The sequence below is a fragment of the Stylophora pistillata genome, chromosome 11 (assembly GCF_964205215.1).
Source record: "Stylophora pistillata chromosome 11, jaStyPist1.2, whole genome shotgun sequence".
Taxonomy (NCBI): Eukaryota; Metazoa; Cnidaria; class Anthozoa; order Scleractinia; family Pocilloporidae; genus Stylophora; species Stylophora pistillata.
In genome coordinates, this window is record NC_142529.1 from 5,146,046 (window position 1) to 5,165,953 (window position 19,908).

General features: G+C 38.6%; 3 protein-coding genes across 5 annotated transcripts in view; all 3 read left to right on the forward strand.

The window, feature by feature from the left end:
• LOC111324010 (usherin) overlaps positions 1–3,257 on the forward strand; it is a 42,079-nt gene extending 38,822 nt beyond the window's left edge. Inside the window, exons 45-48 of the mRNA XM_022927479.2 lie at positions 37–346; positions 799–841; positions 1,134–1,400; positions 1,827–3,257. Coding sequence (XP_022783214.2) covers positions 37–346; positions 799–841; positions 1,134–1,400; positions 1,827–2,191 — 985 coding nt within the window. The 3' untranslated portion in view covers positions 2,192–3,257. The remainder of the gene's footprint in view (positions 1–36; positions 347–798; positions 842–1,133; positions 1,401–1,826) is intronic.
• A 1,127-nt stretch (positions 3,258–4,384) lies between these two features.
• LOC148719770 (neuropilin-1-like) lies at positions 4,385–7,817 on the forward strand. Of its 3 annotated transcripts, XM_088737461.1 has the most exons (6): positions 4,385–4,538; positions 4,764–5,077; positions 5,333–5,477; positions 5,953–6,263; positions 7,407–7,554; positions 7,678–7,817. In XM_088737461.1, exons 1-6 carry the CDS (start codon positions 4,463–4,465, stop codon positions 7,698–7,700), a joined length of 1,017 nt encoding a protein of 338 aa, XP_088593587.1. In that variant the 5' UTR covers positions 4,385–4,462; the 3' UTR covers positions 7,701–7,817. The 3 variants fall into 3 exon arrangements, 2 of the variants coding, with proteins under 2 accessions (XP_088593587.1, XP_088593586.1); XR_015992893.1 differs by lacking the exon at positions 7,678–7,817 and having other exon boundaries at positions 5,953–6,846; positions 7,407–7,545; XM_088737460.1 differs by having other exon boundaries at positions 7,407–7,794.
• A 3,217-nt stretch (positions 7,818–11,034) lies between these two features.
• On the forward strand, positions 11,035–19,888 carry LOC148719771 (uncharacterized). The gene is made up of 10 exons (XM_088737431.1): positions 11,035–12,175; positions 12,401–12,714; positions 12,970–13,114; positions 13,590–13,900; positions 15,045–15,192; positions 15,565–15,870; positions 16,274–16,576; positions 16,809–17,119; positions 17,715–17,859; positions 18,306–19,888. Exons 1-10 carry the CDS (start codon positions 12,100–12,102, stop codon positions 18,680–18,682), a joined length of 2,436 nt encoding a protein of 811 aa, XP_088593557.1. The 5' UTR covers positions 11,035–12,099; the 3' UTR covers positions 18,683–19,888.
• Positions 19,889–19,908: the final 20 nt, after the last annotated feature.

The following is a 19,908-nucleotide window of genomic DNA, read 5'->3' on the forward strand; positions in this document are numbered from 1 at the left end:
ATATTATGATTTTTAACAAAAATCTTGATCCAACAGTTTTTTCCAAGTCATCGTCATAACCTATCGGTCAGACTACACTGGTGTCGTAAACCCACCAGCAGATTTTACAACACAAGACCTGATGACTTATGAGGACGCTCATAAATCTCCACTGCCTGCAGCTTATGTCACTTTCCAGTTTGGAGGAGATGATTTTTACAAAAATCAAGAATTTACTGTTGGAGATGGAGTCCACTCAAGCAGTAAAATAAGGAGCAAAAGCAGTGATGCCGAAGAGTATTATTACAACAAACCATTGCAGCTGAATACGAACTACAGAGTATTTCTCAGAGCTTTTGTTTCAGAGGTATTTTGATCAACAAGTGTTTTAGTTAACACTCTAATACAGAAGACTGGTGGCCTACTTGTCATATTAACGACAGATCTAGTTTTCAGTTAGTCAGTAAGTCGCTCTCCTTTAAGATTTTCCCTCCAGTTACAATCATCCCACTCCAAATAACGTCTTTTTTATGCCCCCTAATTTCCAAACTTCGTGTGAGTTACTAGGTTTACAAAGAAAGCTCTTTACTTTATGATGTAGACTGTTTTAGAGAGGCATTACTAAGGCAAAGCACGACATGTACTGTTACAGTGCTTTAGTTGCTTTCTCTTTTTCACATTGTTATCTTACTCATCAAACTTCATTAGGTGAATATTTTTCAGAAAAGCGATCGTTTATAATTCCTTTAAGCGTTTCGTATGAACTTCTTTTGGTCGAGGAAATTTCGCTAACAATGTTTTCATGGGCTGTCTTTGCAGGCTCTGTACACCTCGAGTAGCTTCATAGCGCTGAAAACCAAAGGTATTATGCGATTTTATAAATGTATTTATTGAATTGGTTAGGTGGCTTTAACCATTTATAATCTTTCATGGTTTCGTAAGCGAAGTAATTAAGGTATAAGGTTAGATCAACCATGCAGAATTGACGAATTTATTTGTGGCAGTGGGCAAGTGCGAAACGTCTGGGCGCAGTCTTAGAATAGTTTTCTTGTGTAACCCCAAATAACTTTCCTGACTCTCCTTGGTGTAAGATCATTGCTAGTTTTGTGTGTTTTAAATTAAAAACTGTACGCTTTACAATATATTCTTGGCAGATAAGCCAGTGGTTAAGGAACTACCAGAAACGACAACCATAATAGTTGGTGAATTGGCAGTGTTGACATGTGAGGCCAGCGGAGATCCACAACCTTCTGTTACGTGGAGTAAAGATGGAGACACAAGTATATCACGAGCCAAGTTTAACAATGATGGCCACATTCTTGTTATTAGAAACGTGATGCCGCGTGATAGCGGTGTCTATGAATGTACAGCATCAAACACGTTTGGAGCGAGTCATTCAGCTACAACTTTGATAGTGGCTGGTACGTTGGACAATTAATATCATTTTTGTTACATTGCATAACGAAGGCTTCACCTGATCAGAACGTTTGTACACTAAGCAGCCAACGTGGCGTCATGCGATTACGATCTTCAACTATTGGTTCTTTTTAATGAACTGCTGGCCCATCAAGAATCATTCCACCGTTACCCAAATCTATAACTGCTCAAACAGCTTAGCAGTACCCATTTGGCACGTTAGTTTAAACAGCGAGCTCTTTCCCAACCCTCCTACCCCTTACTATTTCTTTACCTTACTGATATTGTATTTTCTACTTGTCATTCAGTTTTTTCAGAATTATACCAAACTGACAAGTAGACTTGTTTCACCTCGTAATAAGGTTTATTTCAGGTGCAGTTTGTTCGAACTTGAAAGTAATTATAGCTTTCCTCTTTATTCTCTGAATTAGATAAACAAAGCATCTTTCTTATCGTTGTCATCGGCTTTTCCTGTGTTGTTTTCGTGTTATTGACGGTAATTTGTGTAATGGGATGCAAGTTAAGACGGACTCGGATCGACAGGAAGAAGAAAGCAGAGAAAGCTAACTGTGACAATATCGGTCCACCCGACTCTTCGTATGATCAGCGTGCGTCTTCTCCAGGATCTTGTGTTGAACTCCAGCCCGTGTCTTCCAGTGGCCAATCGCCAGAACTTCCTCAAGCGTTGCAGTTTGAAAATAAAGTATTCGGTCATCAGAATGTTGGCTTTGAGAAAGAAATGGAAGGAAAATATAGGAGAGGAATTGTTCAAGAAATAGGAACTACAGTGTGTTGATTTAGCTTTATTCTTCTACATCTTATTAGCTGTGTGATAAATCCTCTGGGGGCGTACATGTTTCTGCCAAATGATTGCACAGTGACAAATTAATACGAGCCTGGGTTCAGTCACCAATTCTCTTAAAAAATATTAAAATACGATAATCTTTTTAAGTCCTCAGTTAAGTATAGATTTCAGTTGATGGGGCTACTGTTTTCGCCCTCTAGTGGAAGAACTCATTTTTCATCTGTGACCAACACTGAGTATTTAGTTTAATTATTTATAGGGTATAAGATATTTGCAGCGAAATTTCAAAGACCTTATGATGATGTTCTTAATACTTCTAGACTGAAAATGTAGTTTGAATATTTGTAATTCATAGAGTTTTTGCCAGAGAATTTTTAAAACCTTATCATCATGTTCTTGATACCCTTGCAGCATATCAGGTGGATGATGATAGAAGATTTGATATGTTTGAGTAATGATCATTTTAGGACGGCTTGAGTTTGTCGATCGCGCTATATTTGTAAATCGGAAAGTGTCTTTTCCCCCGTTGTGAGCTTCAATTTCCTAGTGCATCTGACGAAAATTGAGGCTCTCCCACGGGGCTTTTCAGCAACGATATAGACTAACTATGTGACTAAAAATCTCCACTAACAGGATGCAGACCAGTGGGCTATTTACAGAGCGCAGCCGAGGAGTTGAACTAGGGGCAACCGAGAACAAATCCAGTGAGTGGCAGGGTGGAGGACTTGAACCCGGGACACCGCATTACTAGTCCAGCACCCTAACCACCCGGCCACGCCACCTCCCTCCCCTCCCTCCCCTTACCAATAAGTCTCTGCCTCCCCGTTCACCGAGTTAAGGAACCGTTTACGGAGGATAGATGGATCGGGTAATCTAAAAGTGCGCGTTCAACTTTTATCGTGATAGGGTGTTGAATTCAACCTTTATGCTATCACGTTTTATGCAATTTAGTTGTTGCATCACTCAAAGTGTCACGCAGTTTTAGCTGAAATTAATGAAATTAGGCTCACTTTGAGCATGACAACGATCTCAATAAAAGGTGTGAAAGATACGTTAATTTATACTAGTGAGACTGGTACGAACCCGCACTCTTCAAAATCGTCTCCACCTTTTTGCTTGCCGAAAGCATTGATTCTCTACGGTGAAGATTACGGTCACGGTCACGAAAGCATTGATTCTGTATGGTGAAAATTGAACGCATTCAAAGGTCAGACCGGAGTATACATCTCCCAACATCTACAAAACAAAAAACAAAAGGTATCCGAGAGTCCATTTTCAAACACTTTTCTCTCACTATATAAAAATAAACGTAATCAAACGGCACACCATCCTCAGACCAGTCCTCTCACCCCCAAACAGCTACCAAAGAAAAAAGTCCCTTGTTGCACACGTTTCCCTCGCTTAGTGCCTTAAATTCGTTTCAGTCGAAAAGACAAAAGTGGTAAGCAGTCTGATTGAATGTTTTGCCTCCGTGACTCTGTTGTCAGAGAGTAATTTATACTTAATAGATTCAGTTTGTTTTTATGCTTATACCCAAGGTCTCAAATATCATGTCACTTGTCTAGACATGTAATTCGTTCATAATCGCATTTGACGCCAGTTCCGATGCCACTAAGTAGTTAAAAGGGCAAATGAAGTCATAATCGTGATTTCAGTAGTTTAATGAACCAACTATTTCCAAGAAAGGAAGAATTGCTTTGTTAAAGCTTTTCCGGAAGACTTGCCAAATTTAGAAACTTCCTGGTTTTAACTTAGCAACGGGGAGAATATGGCAAAGATGAATGAATGACAGAGCTACGAGACACTAAACTATTTTTATTAATGCTGGAAAAATTAATTTATAATTCCAACCCCTGGACAAATAAATGGTGGAGGTAAAAGAGGAAAAATAAAGTGTAACGTAGACTAAAAGAACTGTTAGTATTTTCAGGCATCAACTACTTTGGTCGCTTCGTATAGGTTTTTTTCAGTTTTTCTTGCATTGATAGCAATTGTTACAATTTTTTGAAAAACGATTCTAAATAGTTCTGGTGTGGTATGCAGCTTCGTGTCGCATGCAGCTTCAAAGAGGTTGACGTTTAGCTTCAGTGACTGACGTCACTTTCATCAACCGACCAATCAGATGTCCATATTGACCGGATGACAATATTTGTGGTCAGTCGCACTTGAAGGGGAAATCCCCCTGCAATATCGACCTTTATTCGACGAAAAGACATAACACGCTAGTCAGAACGTAGTGTGATTGCTTGCTAACTGAATAACATGGCAGGAGTTGATCATATCTTGAAGTTATATTTCCGCATCGCTTCCCTCTCTTTAATTTTTGTATTGGCCGCAGGTAAGCGCAGCTGTGTCATTTGTATTTATAAACATTCATAAAAAGGAAAGATCCTCTCAAGGAGATTTCCATGTGGATTAGATGAAAATGACCAACGATTCTTAGCAGCAGTGAATGGCCTGATTTAAATTGGCTGTCCAAATATATTCAATGGTCACTCAATTTTCCCTTATAACGGTAACGAGCATGATTAAACTAGAAATATAAATTTTGTTTCTCTTGTAGGGAGCTGCGTTGATCTGGATCTTGGAATGGAAAATAGGAAAATTCCAGACGGTAAAATAACGGCTTCTTCTGAAAAAAATGTTGACACACAAGCTAAGAATGGTCGACTGAACTACACATCGGGATCATCATGGTGTGCAGGAACAAGTGACTCTAACCCATATCTACAGATTGATCTACAGACGCTTCACATAATCTGTGCTGTGTCCACCCAAGGGAGTTTTAAAGTAGATCAATGGGTGAAAACCTACACACTACAATTATCCACAAATGGGACAACTTGGACAGACTACAGAGAAGATGGACAAGTTAAGGTACAGGTTACACACTATGAGACATAATTGCTCAAAAAATTAGTGTACATTTATAGTCATTATCCCTACCATTTTATTAACATGCGGAAAAAATTTTGATGATGAGATTTGAGTATCTGTTTGTTTTCAGTTTCTAAGAGGAGATGATGACAGGAACTCAGAAATGAAACATGTTGTTTACGGAGTGTTAACAAGATATTTACGATTCCTGCAAATAATTTTGATGATGAGATTTGAATATCTGTTTGTTTTCAGTTTCTAAGAGGAAATGATGACAGGAACTCAGAAATGAAACATGTTGTTTACGGAGTGTTAACAAGATATTTACGATTCCTGCCACAAACACACCAGGGTGGTGTGTGTATGAGAACAGAAGTGTTTGGAGTGAAACAAAAGCCAAGTGAGTTTAGAACTTAATTATTATGTAATGTTGATTGCGATGATCTGCCACTCACTTTGTAGGTCTGTTTAAGATACTCTGTTACTTTTTAACACATTGTTTTTTAGCGACCTACTTGCTGTGCTACAACCCGTTCTTTCCTATGCTTAACATTTAATTGTCTTTGTATTCGCTTAAGAAAGTTTTACGCTGATGGGAAGGTCTTTTAGTTGTGCCGCAAAACGGCCATAACTTAACTGTTAGGACTCAATTTAAGTCTTTTCACTTTTAATTCATAAGTCAGTTGCAATTTTGTAAGTTGAAATGAAATTTAATGACTTTAACTTTCTGCCTTGGAGGACGAGTTAATTAAGCAGAGGTGACATTCTACTGACCATGTTATTGTAGTGAATGGTTGTTTGACTGATTGTCTTTTTAAGATCTTAAATAGTATTTTATGAGATGTGAAAGCTGCTTTTCATTTATTTCCTTGCAGCGTGTGATACTGAGGCCATTGGACTGGCCAGTGGCGGTAAAATTCCAGACAGTAGCTTCTCGTCCTCATCATACTTTGGCAATGATTATAAACCTTCCTATGCTCGACTGAATGGAAGTAGTAGAGGTTGGGCACCCAAGAATAGAGCCAATCCTGCTGACTACCTACAAATTGACCTGCTGTATGAGTATATTATCTGTGCAGTAGCTACTCAAGGAGCCAACGGTATTAACGAGTGGACAACCAAGTACAAGATTCAGTTATCTTTGGATGGTACCACGTTTGTCGTCTATAGAAATAATAGTGACAGGGTATTTTATTTATTATTTATTTATTTGAGGATTTGTACCAAGTACAGGAGCAGAAACAATAGGACATGGGTCCCCTACGAGGTTTAAACTTCAACAAACCCACCCATCCCACCCCAGGGGAGGACAACCATGACACAGTGATCTCGTGCGTGGGAAATTGACGTCTCCTACCCCTAGCCCTGCAGGAGACGGGACCTCCATTTATTCGTCCCTATCCGAGTAGACTAGAATATCTAATCATTTCTTGATGTTATAGAAAGGTAGCATATTCTTCTGAATTATTTTAAGACCTTGAGTGTTGGTCCGGCCGGGGCTCAAACCCTCAACCTCCCGCACAACAGTTCAGCGCTCTATCCATTGAGCTAACCGGGAGGCGGTAGGTTAAAACGAAGCTCATGTGTATGTGCATGCCAAAAAAAGCTGAAACTGGCACCCAGAGCAGTCATTTTGATATTCTGAGTCTAGAGGAGGTACCCAAAAGAGATGACTATGTGGTCAAGATTCAGCATGAATTCCTGCTCAAGTGAACCACAAACTGTAGCTGCGACATACACGGTTCCTTTCAGCAAACATAGATATCCATGTGCGTGGTAAATATTATGTAGTTATTTCCTGAGACGAAGGGCTAGACTGGAAAATATTTAACTCGAGGTCGTGACTTACCAACAGACACAGAAAGGTCCGTGTATCATAATTGAGAACCAAATGTTTTCCTATCAGTCACGTCCTAGCTTCACGGTGAGACTAACCTATTTTTTTCAAAAAATGCAAGATTGTTTAAAACAGTCCACAGGAGATTTTTACCTACATAATCATGTCACCAGTTAATTTCTCCCGAGTTAATGTACCACTGCAACTAATATTTGTACTTCTAATTCTTCGTCACTTGCATGTTTTGTGGTATTCTGTAATAACAGAACCAGTTATTCTCTCAATTTACTTTGTTAGACATCAGAGACATGTATGTATACAGAACTCAACTGTTTGTGGTTCAATTTGGCTCACTACCAGCTCAAAGTCACTATTGCCAGTGAATAAATGATTACTAGGGAATAACTGATACTTGAAATAGTGAATGATACATTATGTTTATGAAAAAACCCTAGCTAACGACAGTTTTACTTTTTGTACTACAAACTATAGCTCTTTCCCGGAAATTCAAATAGAAATGACATCACGAAAAACAGTCTTCAGGATTTTGCAAGTGCAAAGTTTATCCGCTTTAAACCCACAGAATATAGTGCCTTTAAAGCTCTAAGGGTGGAAGTTTATGGAATTCTTCTAACCAGAGGTATTCATTTGCTCTCGTGTTTGTCTCCTTCATGCAGTAAAATAGTAATCTTTGATTACTATTTTACTGGCACTAGTAATCAGCGTTATATTATGATTTTTAACAAAAATCTTGATCCAACAGTTTTTTCCAAGTCATCGTCATAACCTATCGGTCAGACTACACTGGTGTCGTAAACCCACTAGCAGATTTTACAACACAAGACCTGATGACTTATGAGGACGCTCATAAATCTCCACTGCCTGCAGCTATGTCACTTTCCAGTTTGGAGGAGATGATTTTTACAAAAATCAAGAATTTACTGTTGGAGATGGAGTCCACTCAAGCAGTAAAATAAGGAGCAAAAGCAGTGATGCCGAAGAGTATTATTACAACAAACCATTGCAGCCGAATACGAACTACAGAGTATTTCTCAGAGCTTTTGTTTCAGAGGTATTTTGATCAACAAGTGTTTTAGTTAACACTCTAATACAGAAGACTGGTGGCCTACTTGTCATATTAACGACAGATCTAGTTTTCGGTTAGTCAGTAAGTCGCTCTCCTTTAAGATTTTCCTTCCAGTTACAATCATCCCACTCCAAATAACGTCTTTTTTATGCCCCCTAATTTCCAAACGTCGTGTGAGTTACTAGGTTTACAAAGAAAGCTCTTTACTTTATGATGTAGACTGTTTTAGAGAGGCATTACTGAGGCAAAGCACGACATGTACTGTTACAGTGCTTTAGTTGCTTTCTCTTTTTCACATTGTTATCTTACTCATCAAACTTCATTAGGTGAATATTTTTCAGAAAAGCGATCGTTTATAATTCCTTTAAGCGTTCCGTATGAACTTCTTTTGGTCGAGGAAATTTCGCTAACAATGTTTTCATGGGCTGTCTTTGCAGGCTCTGTACACCTCGAGTAGCTACATAGCGCTGAAAACCGAAGGTATTATGCGATTTTATAAATGTATTTATTGAATTGGTTAGGTGGCTTTAACCATTTATAATCTTTCATGGTTTCGTAAGCGAAGTAATTAAGGTATAAGGTTAGATCAACCATGCAGAATTGACGAATTTATTTGTGGCAGTGGGCAAGTGCGAAACGTCTAGGCGCAGTCTTAGAATAGTTTTCTTGTGTAACCCCAAACAACTTCCCTGACTCTCCTTGGTGTAGGATCATTGCTAGTTTTGTGTGTTTTAAGTTAAAAACTGTACGCTTTACAATATATTCTTGGCAGATAAGCCAGTGGTTAAGGAACTACCAGAAAGGACATCCATAATAGTTGGTGAATTGGCAGTGTTGACATGTGAGGCCAGCGGAGATCCACAACCTTCTGTTACGTGGAGCAAAGATGGAGACACAAGTATATCACGAGCCAAGTTTAACAATGATGGCCACATTCTTGTTATTAGAAACGTGATGCCGCGTGATAGCGGTGTCTATGAATGTACAGCATCAAACACGTTTGGAGCGAGTCATTCAGCTACAACTTTGATAGTGGCTGGTACGTTGGACAATTAACATCATTTTTGTTACATTGCATAACGAAGGCTTCACCTGATCAGAACGTTTGTACACTAAGCAGCCAACGTGGCGTCATGCGATTACGATCTTCAACTATTGGTTCTTTTTAATGAACTGCTGGCCCATCAAGAATCATTCCACCGTTACCCAAATCTATAACTGCTCAAACAGTTTAGCAGTACCCATTTGGCACGTTAGTTTAAACAGCGAGCTCTTTCCCAACCCTCCTACCCCTTACTATTTCTTTACCTTACTAATGTTGTATTTTCTACTTGTCATTCAGTTTTTTCAGAATTATACCAAACTGACAAGTAGACTTATTTCACCGCGTAATAACGTTTATTTCAGGTGCAGTTTGCTCGAACTTGAAAGTGATTATAGCTTTCCTCTTTATTCTCTGAATTAGATAAACAAAGCATCTTTCTTATCGTTGTCATCGGCTTTTCCTGTGTTGTTTTCGTGTTATTGACGGTAATTTGTGTAATGGGATGCAAGTTAAGACGGACTCGGATCGACAGGAAGAAGAGAGCAGAGAAAGCTAACTGTGACAGTATCGCTCCACCCGACTCTTCGTATGATCAGCGTGCGTCTTCTCAAGGATCTTGTGTTGAACTCCAGCCCGTGTCTTCCAGTGGCCAATAGCCAGAACTTCCTCAAGCGTTGCAGTTTGAAAATAAAGTATTCGGTCATCAGAATGTTGGATTTGAGAAAGAAATGGAAGGAAAATATAGGAGTGGAATTGTTCAAGAAATAGGAACTACAGTGTGTTGATTTAGCTTTATTCTTCTACATCTTATCAGCTGTGTGATAAATCCTCTGGGGGCGTACATGTTTCTGCTAAATGATTGCACAGTCACAAATTAATACAAGCCTGGGTTCAGTCACCAATTCTCTTAAAAAATATTAAAATACGATAATCTTTTTAAGTCCTCAGTTAAGTATAGATTTCAGTTGATGGGGCTACTGTTTTCGCCCTCTAGTGGAAGAACTCATTTTTCACCGGTGACCAACACTGAGTATTTAGTTTAATTATTTATAGGGTATAAGATATTTGCAGCGAAATTTCAAAGACCTTATGATGATGTTCTTAATACTTCTAAACTGAAAATGTAGTTTGAATATTTGTAATTCATAGAGTTTTTTCCAGAGAATTTTTAAAACCTTATCATCATGTTCTTGATACCCTTGCAGCATATCAGGTGGATGATGATAGATTATTTGATATGTTTGAGTAATGATCATTTTAGGACGGCTTGAGTTTGTCGATCGCGCTATATTTGTAAATCGGAAAGTGTCTTTTCCCCCGTTGTGAGCTTCAATTTCCTAGTGCATCTGACGTAAATTGAGGCTCTCCCACGGGGCTTTTCAGGCACAATATAGACTAACTATGTGACTGAAAATCCCCACTGACAGGATGCAGATCAGTGGGCTATTTACAGAGCGCAGCCGAGGAGTTGAACTAGGGGCAACCGAGAACAAATCCAGTGAGTGGCATGGTGGAGGACTTGAACCCGGGACACCGCATTACTAGTCCAGCACCCTAACCACCCGGCCACGCCACCTCCCTCCCCTCCCTCCCTTTACCAATAAGTCTCTGCCTCCCCGTTCACCGAGTTAAGGAACCGTTTACGGAGGATAGATGGATCGGGCAATCTAAAAGTGCGTGTTCAACTTTTATCGTGATAGGGTGTTGAATTCAACCTTTATGCTATCACGTTTATGCAATTTAGTTGTTGCATCACGCAAAGTGTCACGCAGTTTTAGCTGAAATTAATGAAATTAGGCTCACTTTGAGCATGACAACGATCTCAATAAAAGGTGTGAAAAATACGTTAATTTATACTAGTGAGACTGGTACGAACCCGCACTCTTCAAAATCGTCTCCACCTTTTTTCTTGCCGAAAGCATAGATTCTTTACGGTGAAGATTACGGTCACGGTCACGAAAGCATTGATTCTGTATGGTGAAAATTGAACGCATTCAAAGGTCAGACCGGACTATACATCTTCCAACATCTACAAAACAAAACAAAAGGTATCCGAGGGTCCATTTTCAAACACTTTTCTCTCACTATATAAAAATAAACGTAATCAAACGGCACACCATCCTCAGACCAGTCCTCTCACCCCCAAACAGCTACCAAAGAAAAAAGTCCCTTGTTGCACACGTTTCCCTCGCTTAGTGCCTTAAATTCGTTTCAGTCGAAAAGACAAAAGTGGTAAGCTGTCTGATTGAATGTTTTGCCTCCGTGACTCTGTTGTATGAGAGTAATTTATACTTAATAGATTCAGTTTGTTTTTATGCTTATACCCAAGGTCTCAAATATCATGTCACTTGTCTAGACATGTAGTTCGTTCATAATCGCATTTGACGCCAGTTCCGATGCCACTAAGTAGTTAAAAGGGCAAACGAAGTTATAATCGTGATTTCAGTAGTTTAATGAACCAACTATTTCCTAGAAAGGTAGAATTGCTTTGTTAAAGCTTTTCCGGAAGACTTGCCAGATTTAGAAACTTCCTGGTTTTAACTTAGCAACGGGGAGAATATGGCAAAGATGAATGAAAGACAGAGCTACGAGACACTAAACTATTTCTATTAATGCTGGAAAAATTAATTTATAATTCCAACCCCTGGACAAATAAATGGTGGAGGTAAAAGAGGAAAAATAAAGTGTAACGTAGACTAAAAGAACTGTTAGTATTTTCAGGCATCAACTACTTTGGTCGCTTCGTATAGGTTTTTTTCAGTTTTTCTTGCATTGATAGCAATTGTTACAATTTTTTGAAAAACGATTCTAAATAGTTCTGGTGTGGTATGCAGCTTCGTGTCGCATGCAGCTTCAAAGAGGTTGACGTTTAGCTTCAGTGACTGACGTCACTTTCATCAACCGACCAATCAGATGTCCATATTGACCGGATGACAATATTTGTGGTCAGTCGCACTTGAAGGGGAAATCCCCCTGCAATATCGACCTTTATTAGACGAAAAGACATAACACGCTAGTCAGAACGTAGTGTGATTGCTTGCTAACTGAATAACATGGCAGGAGTTGATCATATCTTGAAGTTATATTTCCGCATCGCTTCCCTCTCTTTAATTTTTGTATTAGCCGCAGGTAAGCGCAGCTGTGTCATTTGTATTTATAAACATTCATAAGAAGGAAAGATCCTCTCAAGGAGATTTCCATGTGGATTAGATGAAAATGACCAACGATTCTTAGCAGCAGTGAATGGCCTGATTTAAATTGGCTGTCCAAATATATTCAATGGTCACTCAATTTTCCCTTATAACGGTAACGAGCATGATTAAACTAGAAATATAAATCTTGTTTCTCTTGTAGGGAGCTGCGTTGATCTGGATCTTGGAATGGAAAATAGGAAAATTCCAGACGGTAAAATAACGGCTTCTTCTGAAAAAAATGTTGACACACAAGCTAAGAATGGTCGACTGAACTACACATCGGGATCATCATGGTGTGCAGGAACAAGTGACTCTAACCCATATCTACAGATTGATCTACAGACGCTTCACATAATCTGTGCTGTGTCCACCCAAGGGAGTTTTAAAGTAGATCAATGGGTGAAAACCTACACACTACAATTATCCACAAATGGGACAACTTGGACAGACTACAGAGAAGATGGACAAGTTAAGGTACAGGTTACACACTATGAGACATAATTGCTCAAAAAATTAGTGTACATTTATAGTCATTATCCCTACCATTTTATTAACATGCGGAAAAAATTTTGATGATGAGATTTGAATATCTGTTCGTTTTCAGTTTCTAAGAGGAAATGATGACAGGAACTCAGAAATGAAACATGTTGTTTACGGAGTGTTAACAAGATATTTACGATTCCTGCAAATAATTTTGATGATGAGATTTGAATATCTGTTTGTTTTCAGTTTCTAAGAGGAAATGATGACAGGAACTCAGAAATGAAACATGTTGTTTACGGAGTGTTAACAAGATATTTACGATTCCTGCCACAAACACACCAGGGTGGTGTGTGTATGAGAACAGAAGTGTTTGGAGTGAAACAAAAGCCAAGTGAGTTTAGAACTTAATTATTATGCAATGTTGATTGCGATGATCTGCCACTCACTTTGTAGGTCTGTTTAAGATACTCTGTTACTTTTTAACACATTGTTTTTTAGCGACCTACTTGCTGTGCTACAACCTGTTCTTTCCTATGCTTAACATTTAATTGTCTTTGTATTCGCTTAAGAAAATTTTACGCTGATGGGAAGGTCTTTTAGTTGTGCCGCAAAACGGCCATAACTTAACTGTTAGGACTCAATTTAAGTCTTTGCACTTTTAATTCATAAGTCAGTTGCAATTTTGTAAGTTGAAATGAAATTTAATGACTTTAACTTTCTGCCTTGGAGGACGAGTTAATTAAGCAGAGGTGACATTCTACTGACCATGTTATTGTAGTGAATGGTTGTTTGACTGATTGTCTTTTTAAGATCTTAAATAGTATTTTATGAGATGTGAAAGCTGCTTTTCATTTATTTCCTTGCAGCGTGTGATACTGAGGCCATTGGACTGGCCAGTGGCGGTAAAATTCCAGACAGTAGCTTCTCGTCCTCATCATACTTTGGCAATGATTATAAACCTTCCTATGCTCGACTGAATGGAAGTAGTAGAGGTTGGGCACCCAAGAATAGAGCCAATCCTGCTGACTACCTACAAATTGACCTGCTGTATGAGTATATTATCTGTGCAGTAGCTACTCAAGGAGCCAACGGTATTAACGAGTGGACAACCAAGTACAAGATTCAGTTATCTTTGGATGGTACCTCGTTTGTCGTCTATAGAAATAATAGTGACAGGGTATTTTATTTATTATTTATTTATTTATTTGAGGATTTGTACCAAGTACAGGAGCAGAAACAATAGGACATGGGTCCCCTACGAGGTTTAAACTTCAACAAACCCACCCATCCCACCCCAGGGGAGGACATCCATCACACAGTGATCTCGTGCGTGGGAAATTGACGTCTCCTACCCCTAGCCCTGCAGGAGACGGGACCTCCATTTATTAGTCCCTATCCGAGTAGACTAGAATATCTAATCATTTCTTGATGTTATAGAAAGGTAGCATATTCTTCTGAATTATTTTAAGACCTTGAGTGTTGGTCCGGCCGGGGCTCAAACCCTCAACCTCCCGCACAACAGTTCAGCGCTCTATCCATTGAGCTAACCGGGAGGCGGTGGGTTAAAACGAAGCTCATGTGTATGTGCATGCCAAAAAAAGCTGAAATTGGTATCCAGAGCAGTCATTTTGATATTCTGAGTCTAGAGGAGGTACCCAAAAGAGATGACTATGTGGTCAAGATTCAGCATGAATTCCTGCTCAAGTGAACCACAAACTGTAGCTGCGACATACACCGTTCCTTTCCGCAAACATAGATATCCATGTGCATGGTAAATATTATGTAGTTATTTCCTGAGGGGAAGGGCTAGACTGGAAAATATTTAACTCGAGGTCGTGACTTACCAACAGACACAGAAAGGTCCGTGTATCATAACTGAGAACCAAATGTTTTCCTATCAGTCACGTCCTAGCCTCACCGTGAAATTAACCTATTTTTTTCAAAATGCAAGATTGTTTAAAACAGTCCACAGGAGATTTTTACCTACATAATCACGTCACCAGTTAATTTCTCCCGAGTTAATGTACCACTGCAACTAATATTTGTACTTGTAATTCTTCGTCACTTGCATGTTTTGTGGTATTCTGTAAAACAGAACCAGTTATTCTTTCAATATACTTTGTTAGACATCAGAGACATGTATCTATACAGAACTCTACTGTTTGTGGTTCAATTTGGCTCACTACCAGCTCAAAGTCACTATTGCCAGTGAATAAATGATTACTAGGGAATAACTGATACTTGAAATAGTGAATGATACATTATGTTTATGAAAAAACCCTAGCTAACGACAGTTTTACTTTTTGTACTACAAACTATAGCTCTTTCCCGGAAATTCAAATAGAAATGGCATCACGAAAAACAGTCTTCAGGATTTTGCAAGTGCAAAGTTTATCCGCTTTCAACCCACAGAATATAACGCCTATAAAGCTCTAAGGGTGGAAGTTTATGGAATTCTTCTAACCAGAGGTATTCATTTGCTCTCGTGTTTGTCTCCTTCATGCTGTGACGATAATGAAGACGCGTTAACCAATTATCCGCTGAAGGGAAGATTCACTAATGTTACGGAGCTTAATGGAGTTGAATGTTATCCAATATTCACTGAGTCTCTGTTGAAATGGAAGCTTTTTTAGTAGAATCGTCGAGTTTGATATAAAAGAGTTTCAGTTATCAACATCTTTTACTTTGAATAAGCTTACCACCCACATTCATTTATGAGATCCCTCACAGTACACTGATGAATATCTAACGCTTTTTGTGTTAACTCTTACGGTTAATGTACATGTTCCTTCCTCGACAAATAATTGAAGTTCACATCTGGTGTATTTTGATTTATCTCAGTTCCATCAAAGCCACCGACTGCCTTCAAATTGAATGCAACCTCTTCTACCAGCATTACAGCTTCCTGGCAGTTACCACCAGTCTTTGCCAGACACGGAAGAAGCATTACAGGGTTCAAACTTTTCTTTAAAAAGAAAGGTTCTGTAGGGTTAGCCACCACCTTACTTGTTAAAAGTGGATCAGCATCAAGTAGAAATTTTACCGGGCTTGAAAAGTACACAGAATATGAATTTCAAATCTTGGCTTTTACATCTGATGGGGATGGATCAAAGAGCCCTGTCAAGGTGGAGAGGACAAAGGAAGATGGTATGTAGTATTTCAGGGTGAACGAGGAAAAATGACGGCTGGTTTTAAGGACTCTTCAAAAGAGAGCTGATTAACTTTATCTGTCAATCAATATATTGTAAATTAGAATAACGAAGACGTATTGGTCACTGAATAGTAACAAATGAAAAAATTAAACGCCACAGAATCCTAATTTGAATTTTGATGTTGTAAGATCACCCCTGAACCAATGCCTAAAGTGTGGTACAGGTGCAAAATGTAATGTGAGCATTAGTGCTCTTGACTAGGTAATGCAGGCTGTTGTCCATTCAGTAGCGATAGAGGCGGTTTGTGAGTCATCTTATTATGCAATTAAACACAGTTATCTTATTATACAATTAACACGGCCATTTATGAATAAAATATGGCGTTTTTACAATTGCAGCTCCATCACAAGCCCCAAGTAGCTTCAGTGTGACTGCAATTACTTCTACAATTATCACAGCATCCTGGCAGTTACCACCAGCAAACTCCAGAAATGGTAAAATTAAAGGATTCAAATTGTTCTACAAAAAGAGATGCTCTAACGGATCAACAACTATCTTAACCATCAATAATGGATCAGAATTAAGTACAAACGTCAGTGGGCTTGATAACAACACAGAATATGAATTTCAAGTATTGGCCTTTACTTCAAAGGGCGATGGACCTATGAGTTCTCCCGTGGTGGCGAGAACCTTGAAATATGGTAAGAATTCAATCAATATGTGTAAATCCGTTTTCATAAGGTTTGGATCTAGCGGTATTGAAAAAATTGCCGAGCTGCTTCGTAAATGAGAAAGTATTGTAACAGAATTTTAAAGATTTTTTGCCAACAAAATAATGGCGCTACGCTCTTGGTTGGAACGTGATAATGTAAAAACAAAACAAAACAAAACAAAAAGAGATAGTTTTTGCTAATCGTGTTTGATGGTTTACAGGTTGTGTTGAGTTTTATCTGGGACTGGAAAATGAAAGAATTCTTGACGATAGAATGACTGCTCCTACGGAGCAAAGTGCAAGCACACCAGCCCATAATGGTCGATCGAACTACACACGAGGATCATCATGGTGTGCAAGAACAAGTGACACTAACCCATATCTACAGATTGATCTACAAACAGTTCATATCATCTGTGCCGTGCCCACTCAAGAGAATTCTCAAGGAGGTCAGTGGGTGAAGAATTACACGCTACAGTTTTCCATAGATGGTACAAATTGGACAGACTATAAGGAAGGTAGACATGTTAAGGTATACGATGCGTCCTTTGTTGTTGCAGACGCTGAGCTTTATTCCAAAACCTGTACGTCAGACTGGCTATCACTGGAGCCAAAATTTCACAAATTTTTGTTAAAGGAAGTTTTTTGTTTAAGGCTTAGCGAATACGGTAACCTGTTGAGATCAACAAAATTCACCGATCCTTATGCAAATTGAAGATTGCTGCCATCTAGATGGCAGTGTAATTACACTATTGATGTAGACCTCTTTTCTAAATATTTCAAACTGAATTCCTATTTTTTGTGTAAGATAAATGAGCCTTCCTTACTTCCGGTCATCTACACGTTTAAAAATTGTCGAATTCTCACACAAAAACAAGGGTAAGACGGCTTACCTATATTTAGCCACCTAGAAAGAGCCCTATAGAGGTTTTGCACAGCAGCCATGCTGGATGGCAGGAACAATGAAGATATTTTGCATAAGAAAGAAATATTTTTCCCATGGATAAAACAATCCATTGTTCCTGCCATCCAACATGGCTGCTGCGCAAAACCTCTATTATTTTTAATCCCCTGTTCATGTTGGAAGGAAATGTTTCAATGGGAAATGTTTATCTTAATTTCTCTAGGTTTTACAAGGAAATAATGATGGAAACTCAAATGTTAAGCGTGCTGTTTACGGAGTGTTAGCAAGATATGTACGATACCAGCCACAAACACACCAGGGTAGGGTGTGTTTGAGAAGAGAGGTGTTTGGAGGGAAACAAAAGCCAAGTGAGTATGGAAGTTATCCGTGATGATACAACTTTGGTGCATGTATATTATCAGCCTCTTTAAATCTAATACACTGTTAATCTTGAAGTAAGTGTTTGAAATCTACGTGCCGTATTATTTTGGTGATGTATTCGTGTGGCATGGATTCAAGTGGCCAAAATAAGACGCACAGCTGTTTATGAACTCATCAAAAACACCAAGTTCCCCATAATGACCTGTTATGCTTAGGCTTAATGATGAATTCTCTGTCTCTTTGCGTAAAAGGAAGAGTTATTAGGAGGTTTTACTGAGTTTAATTCTAATGTTAATGCTCAAAACTCCATTTTGAATTTAAATCTTAATTTGCATCTCGGATTAATTTTTCTGAATTGAATTATATTACATTATTTTATTTACTAAGGCTCTGTTTTAAGTTTTTGACAGTTTTTTGGTTTCTTTTTTGCAAGGTACTCATACCATCTTCCTTACTAGTGTCATCACATTGTCTTGTCTCGTGCTTGTGTTGCTCATTATAACTTGTGGGCTGTTGTGGCATCGGAGGCGAACTGTTCCTTATGACAAAAAGATTAAAGGGGAAGTGGGCCTTGATGGCTTCCACCCCTCACGTGATATAAAGTCATGTGATCAACCCGCATCAGATGCTTGTTCCGATTGGGAACTTAAATCCAAGCCCCCGAGTGAACAGTCTGAAATAACTAATGAGTACCAGTCCATTGATGAGGAAGCGGGGACCGCTGCATATTACAATACGACTATTCACAAAGAAAGCGACGAGAAACAAAATGAAGAAGTTTACGAGGAAATTCGTGAATTCCACAATTGACTTTTTCCGTCAAGTTAGATTATCCTTGCTGTTCTAGAATCCGTATTTCGATGCGCGACTGACTTTTATCTTGTCTCGTTGAAAGAGGCACTAAGAAACTTTGCAGCGGAATGAATTCGTTTGAAGCGGGTAGCGCAAAAGATCCTGCCGGCGAATACAGTCCGTTCACTCGAAGAACAAACATGATCAAAATTTGTTTCTGATCATTAGTTTACAAGTAAGAAACTACATCATAAAGCGTTTAGCGTGCAACAACCCTTGATTGGCGGATCTATGTAACGTTTATTTCTGAATTCTTTCTTATATGTTGCTTGTATCTGTATAATGATATATTGTGCATTTGAAATAAGTGAAATGCCGTACGGAGGAATCTCGCATACCTAGATCTGGACACAAGCGATAACCTTGGACGAGAGGTAAAAGATATTCGTAACTTTAGTGAGGTTTCCAAGCTTAATGAAACCTCTTTAAAGACGATCAAACGTGAAGATGCCTGGCTCAACGAATATGTTTTATTAAGTAAGAGTCAATCTTTCATACTTACACCGTTACAGTAATTTTAGGCATCAGAACAACATGATAGAAGGTAATAGTATTAATAGTAGCGATAAAATATTTTCAGGTAATAGAGTATGGATGAAATAAAATGTTTGGAAAGGATTGTTAATAAGCAACAAAAGGTCATTCTAAGATGATAACAATGAAGTAAGTAATGGACATGTGCAGAAAGAACAGAATAGCTCTAGATTTTTAAATGAATGTTTTATGAACAAGATGCCTTTGATCCTGACTTACCATGTCTCCTTTTTAACTCGTAAATTGCACGCATGCGCAAGAGCGAGTTGTAGGTATGATGTGATGAATGGCGCTCGATCGCTCGGTTGGTCGATTCCCGTAAACTTTTTTCTATTTTAGGCTTTTGAATAAATTTGATAGTTTTTGGCGAGTGATAAACAAACGAAATGGCGACCTTTGTTGCTAAGAACAGTGTTGGGGTGAAAAAGAAGCCAATGATAATCTTGAAAGAGTAAAAAAGTATACGTTTTTCATTTGTGAATTACAGTTTCGCCAATCTCCGAATGCACTTTAATCTCTTGCAGCGTATATTTCATTTATGGAGTCAATACTTCTATTTTTGAATGTATATATCCAGGAAAATGATTATTGTGTCCGAAAAAGAAAATAAAGAAAGGAAATTAAGCACAACGCAAAATTTACTTGAGTGC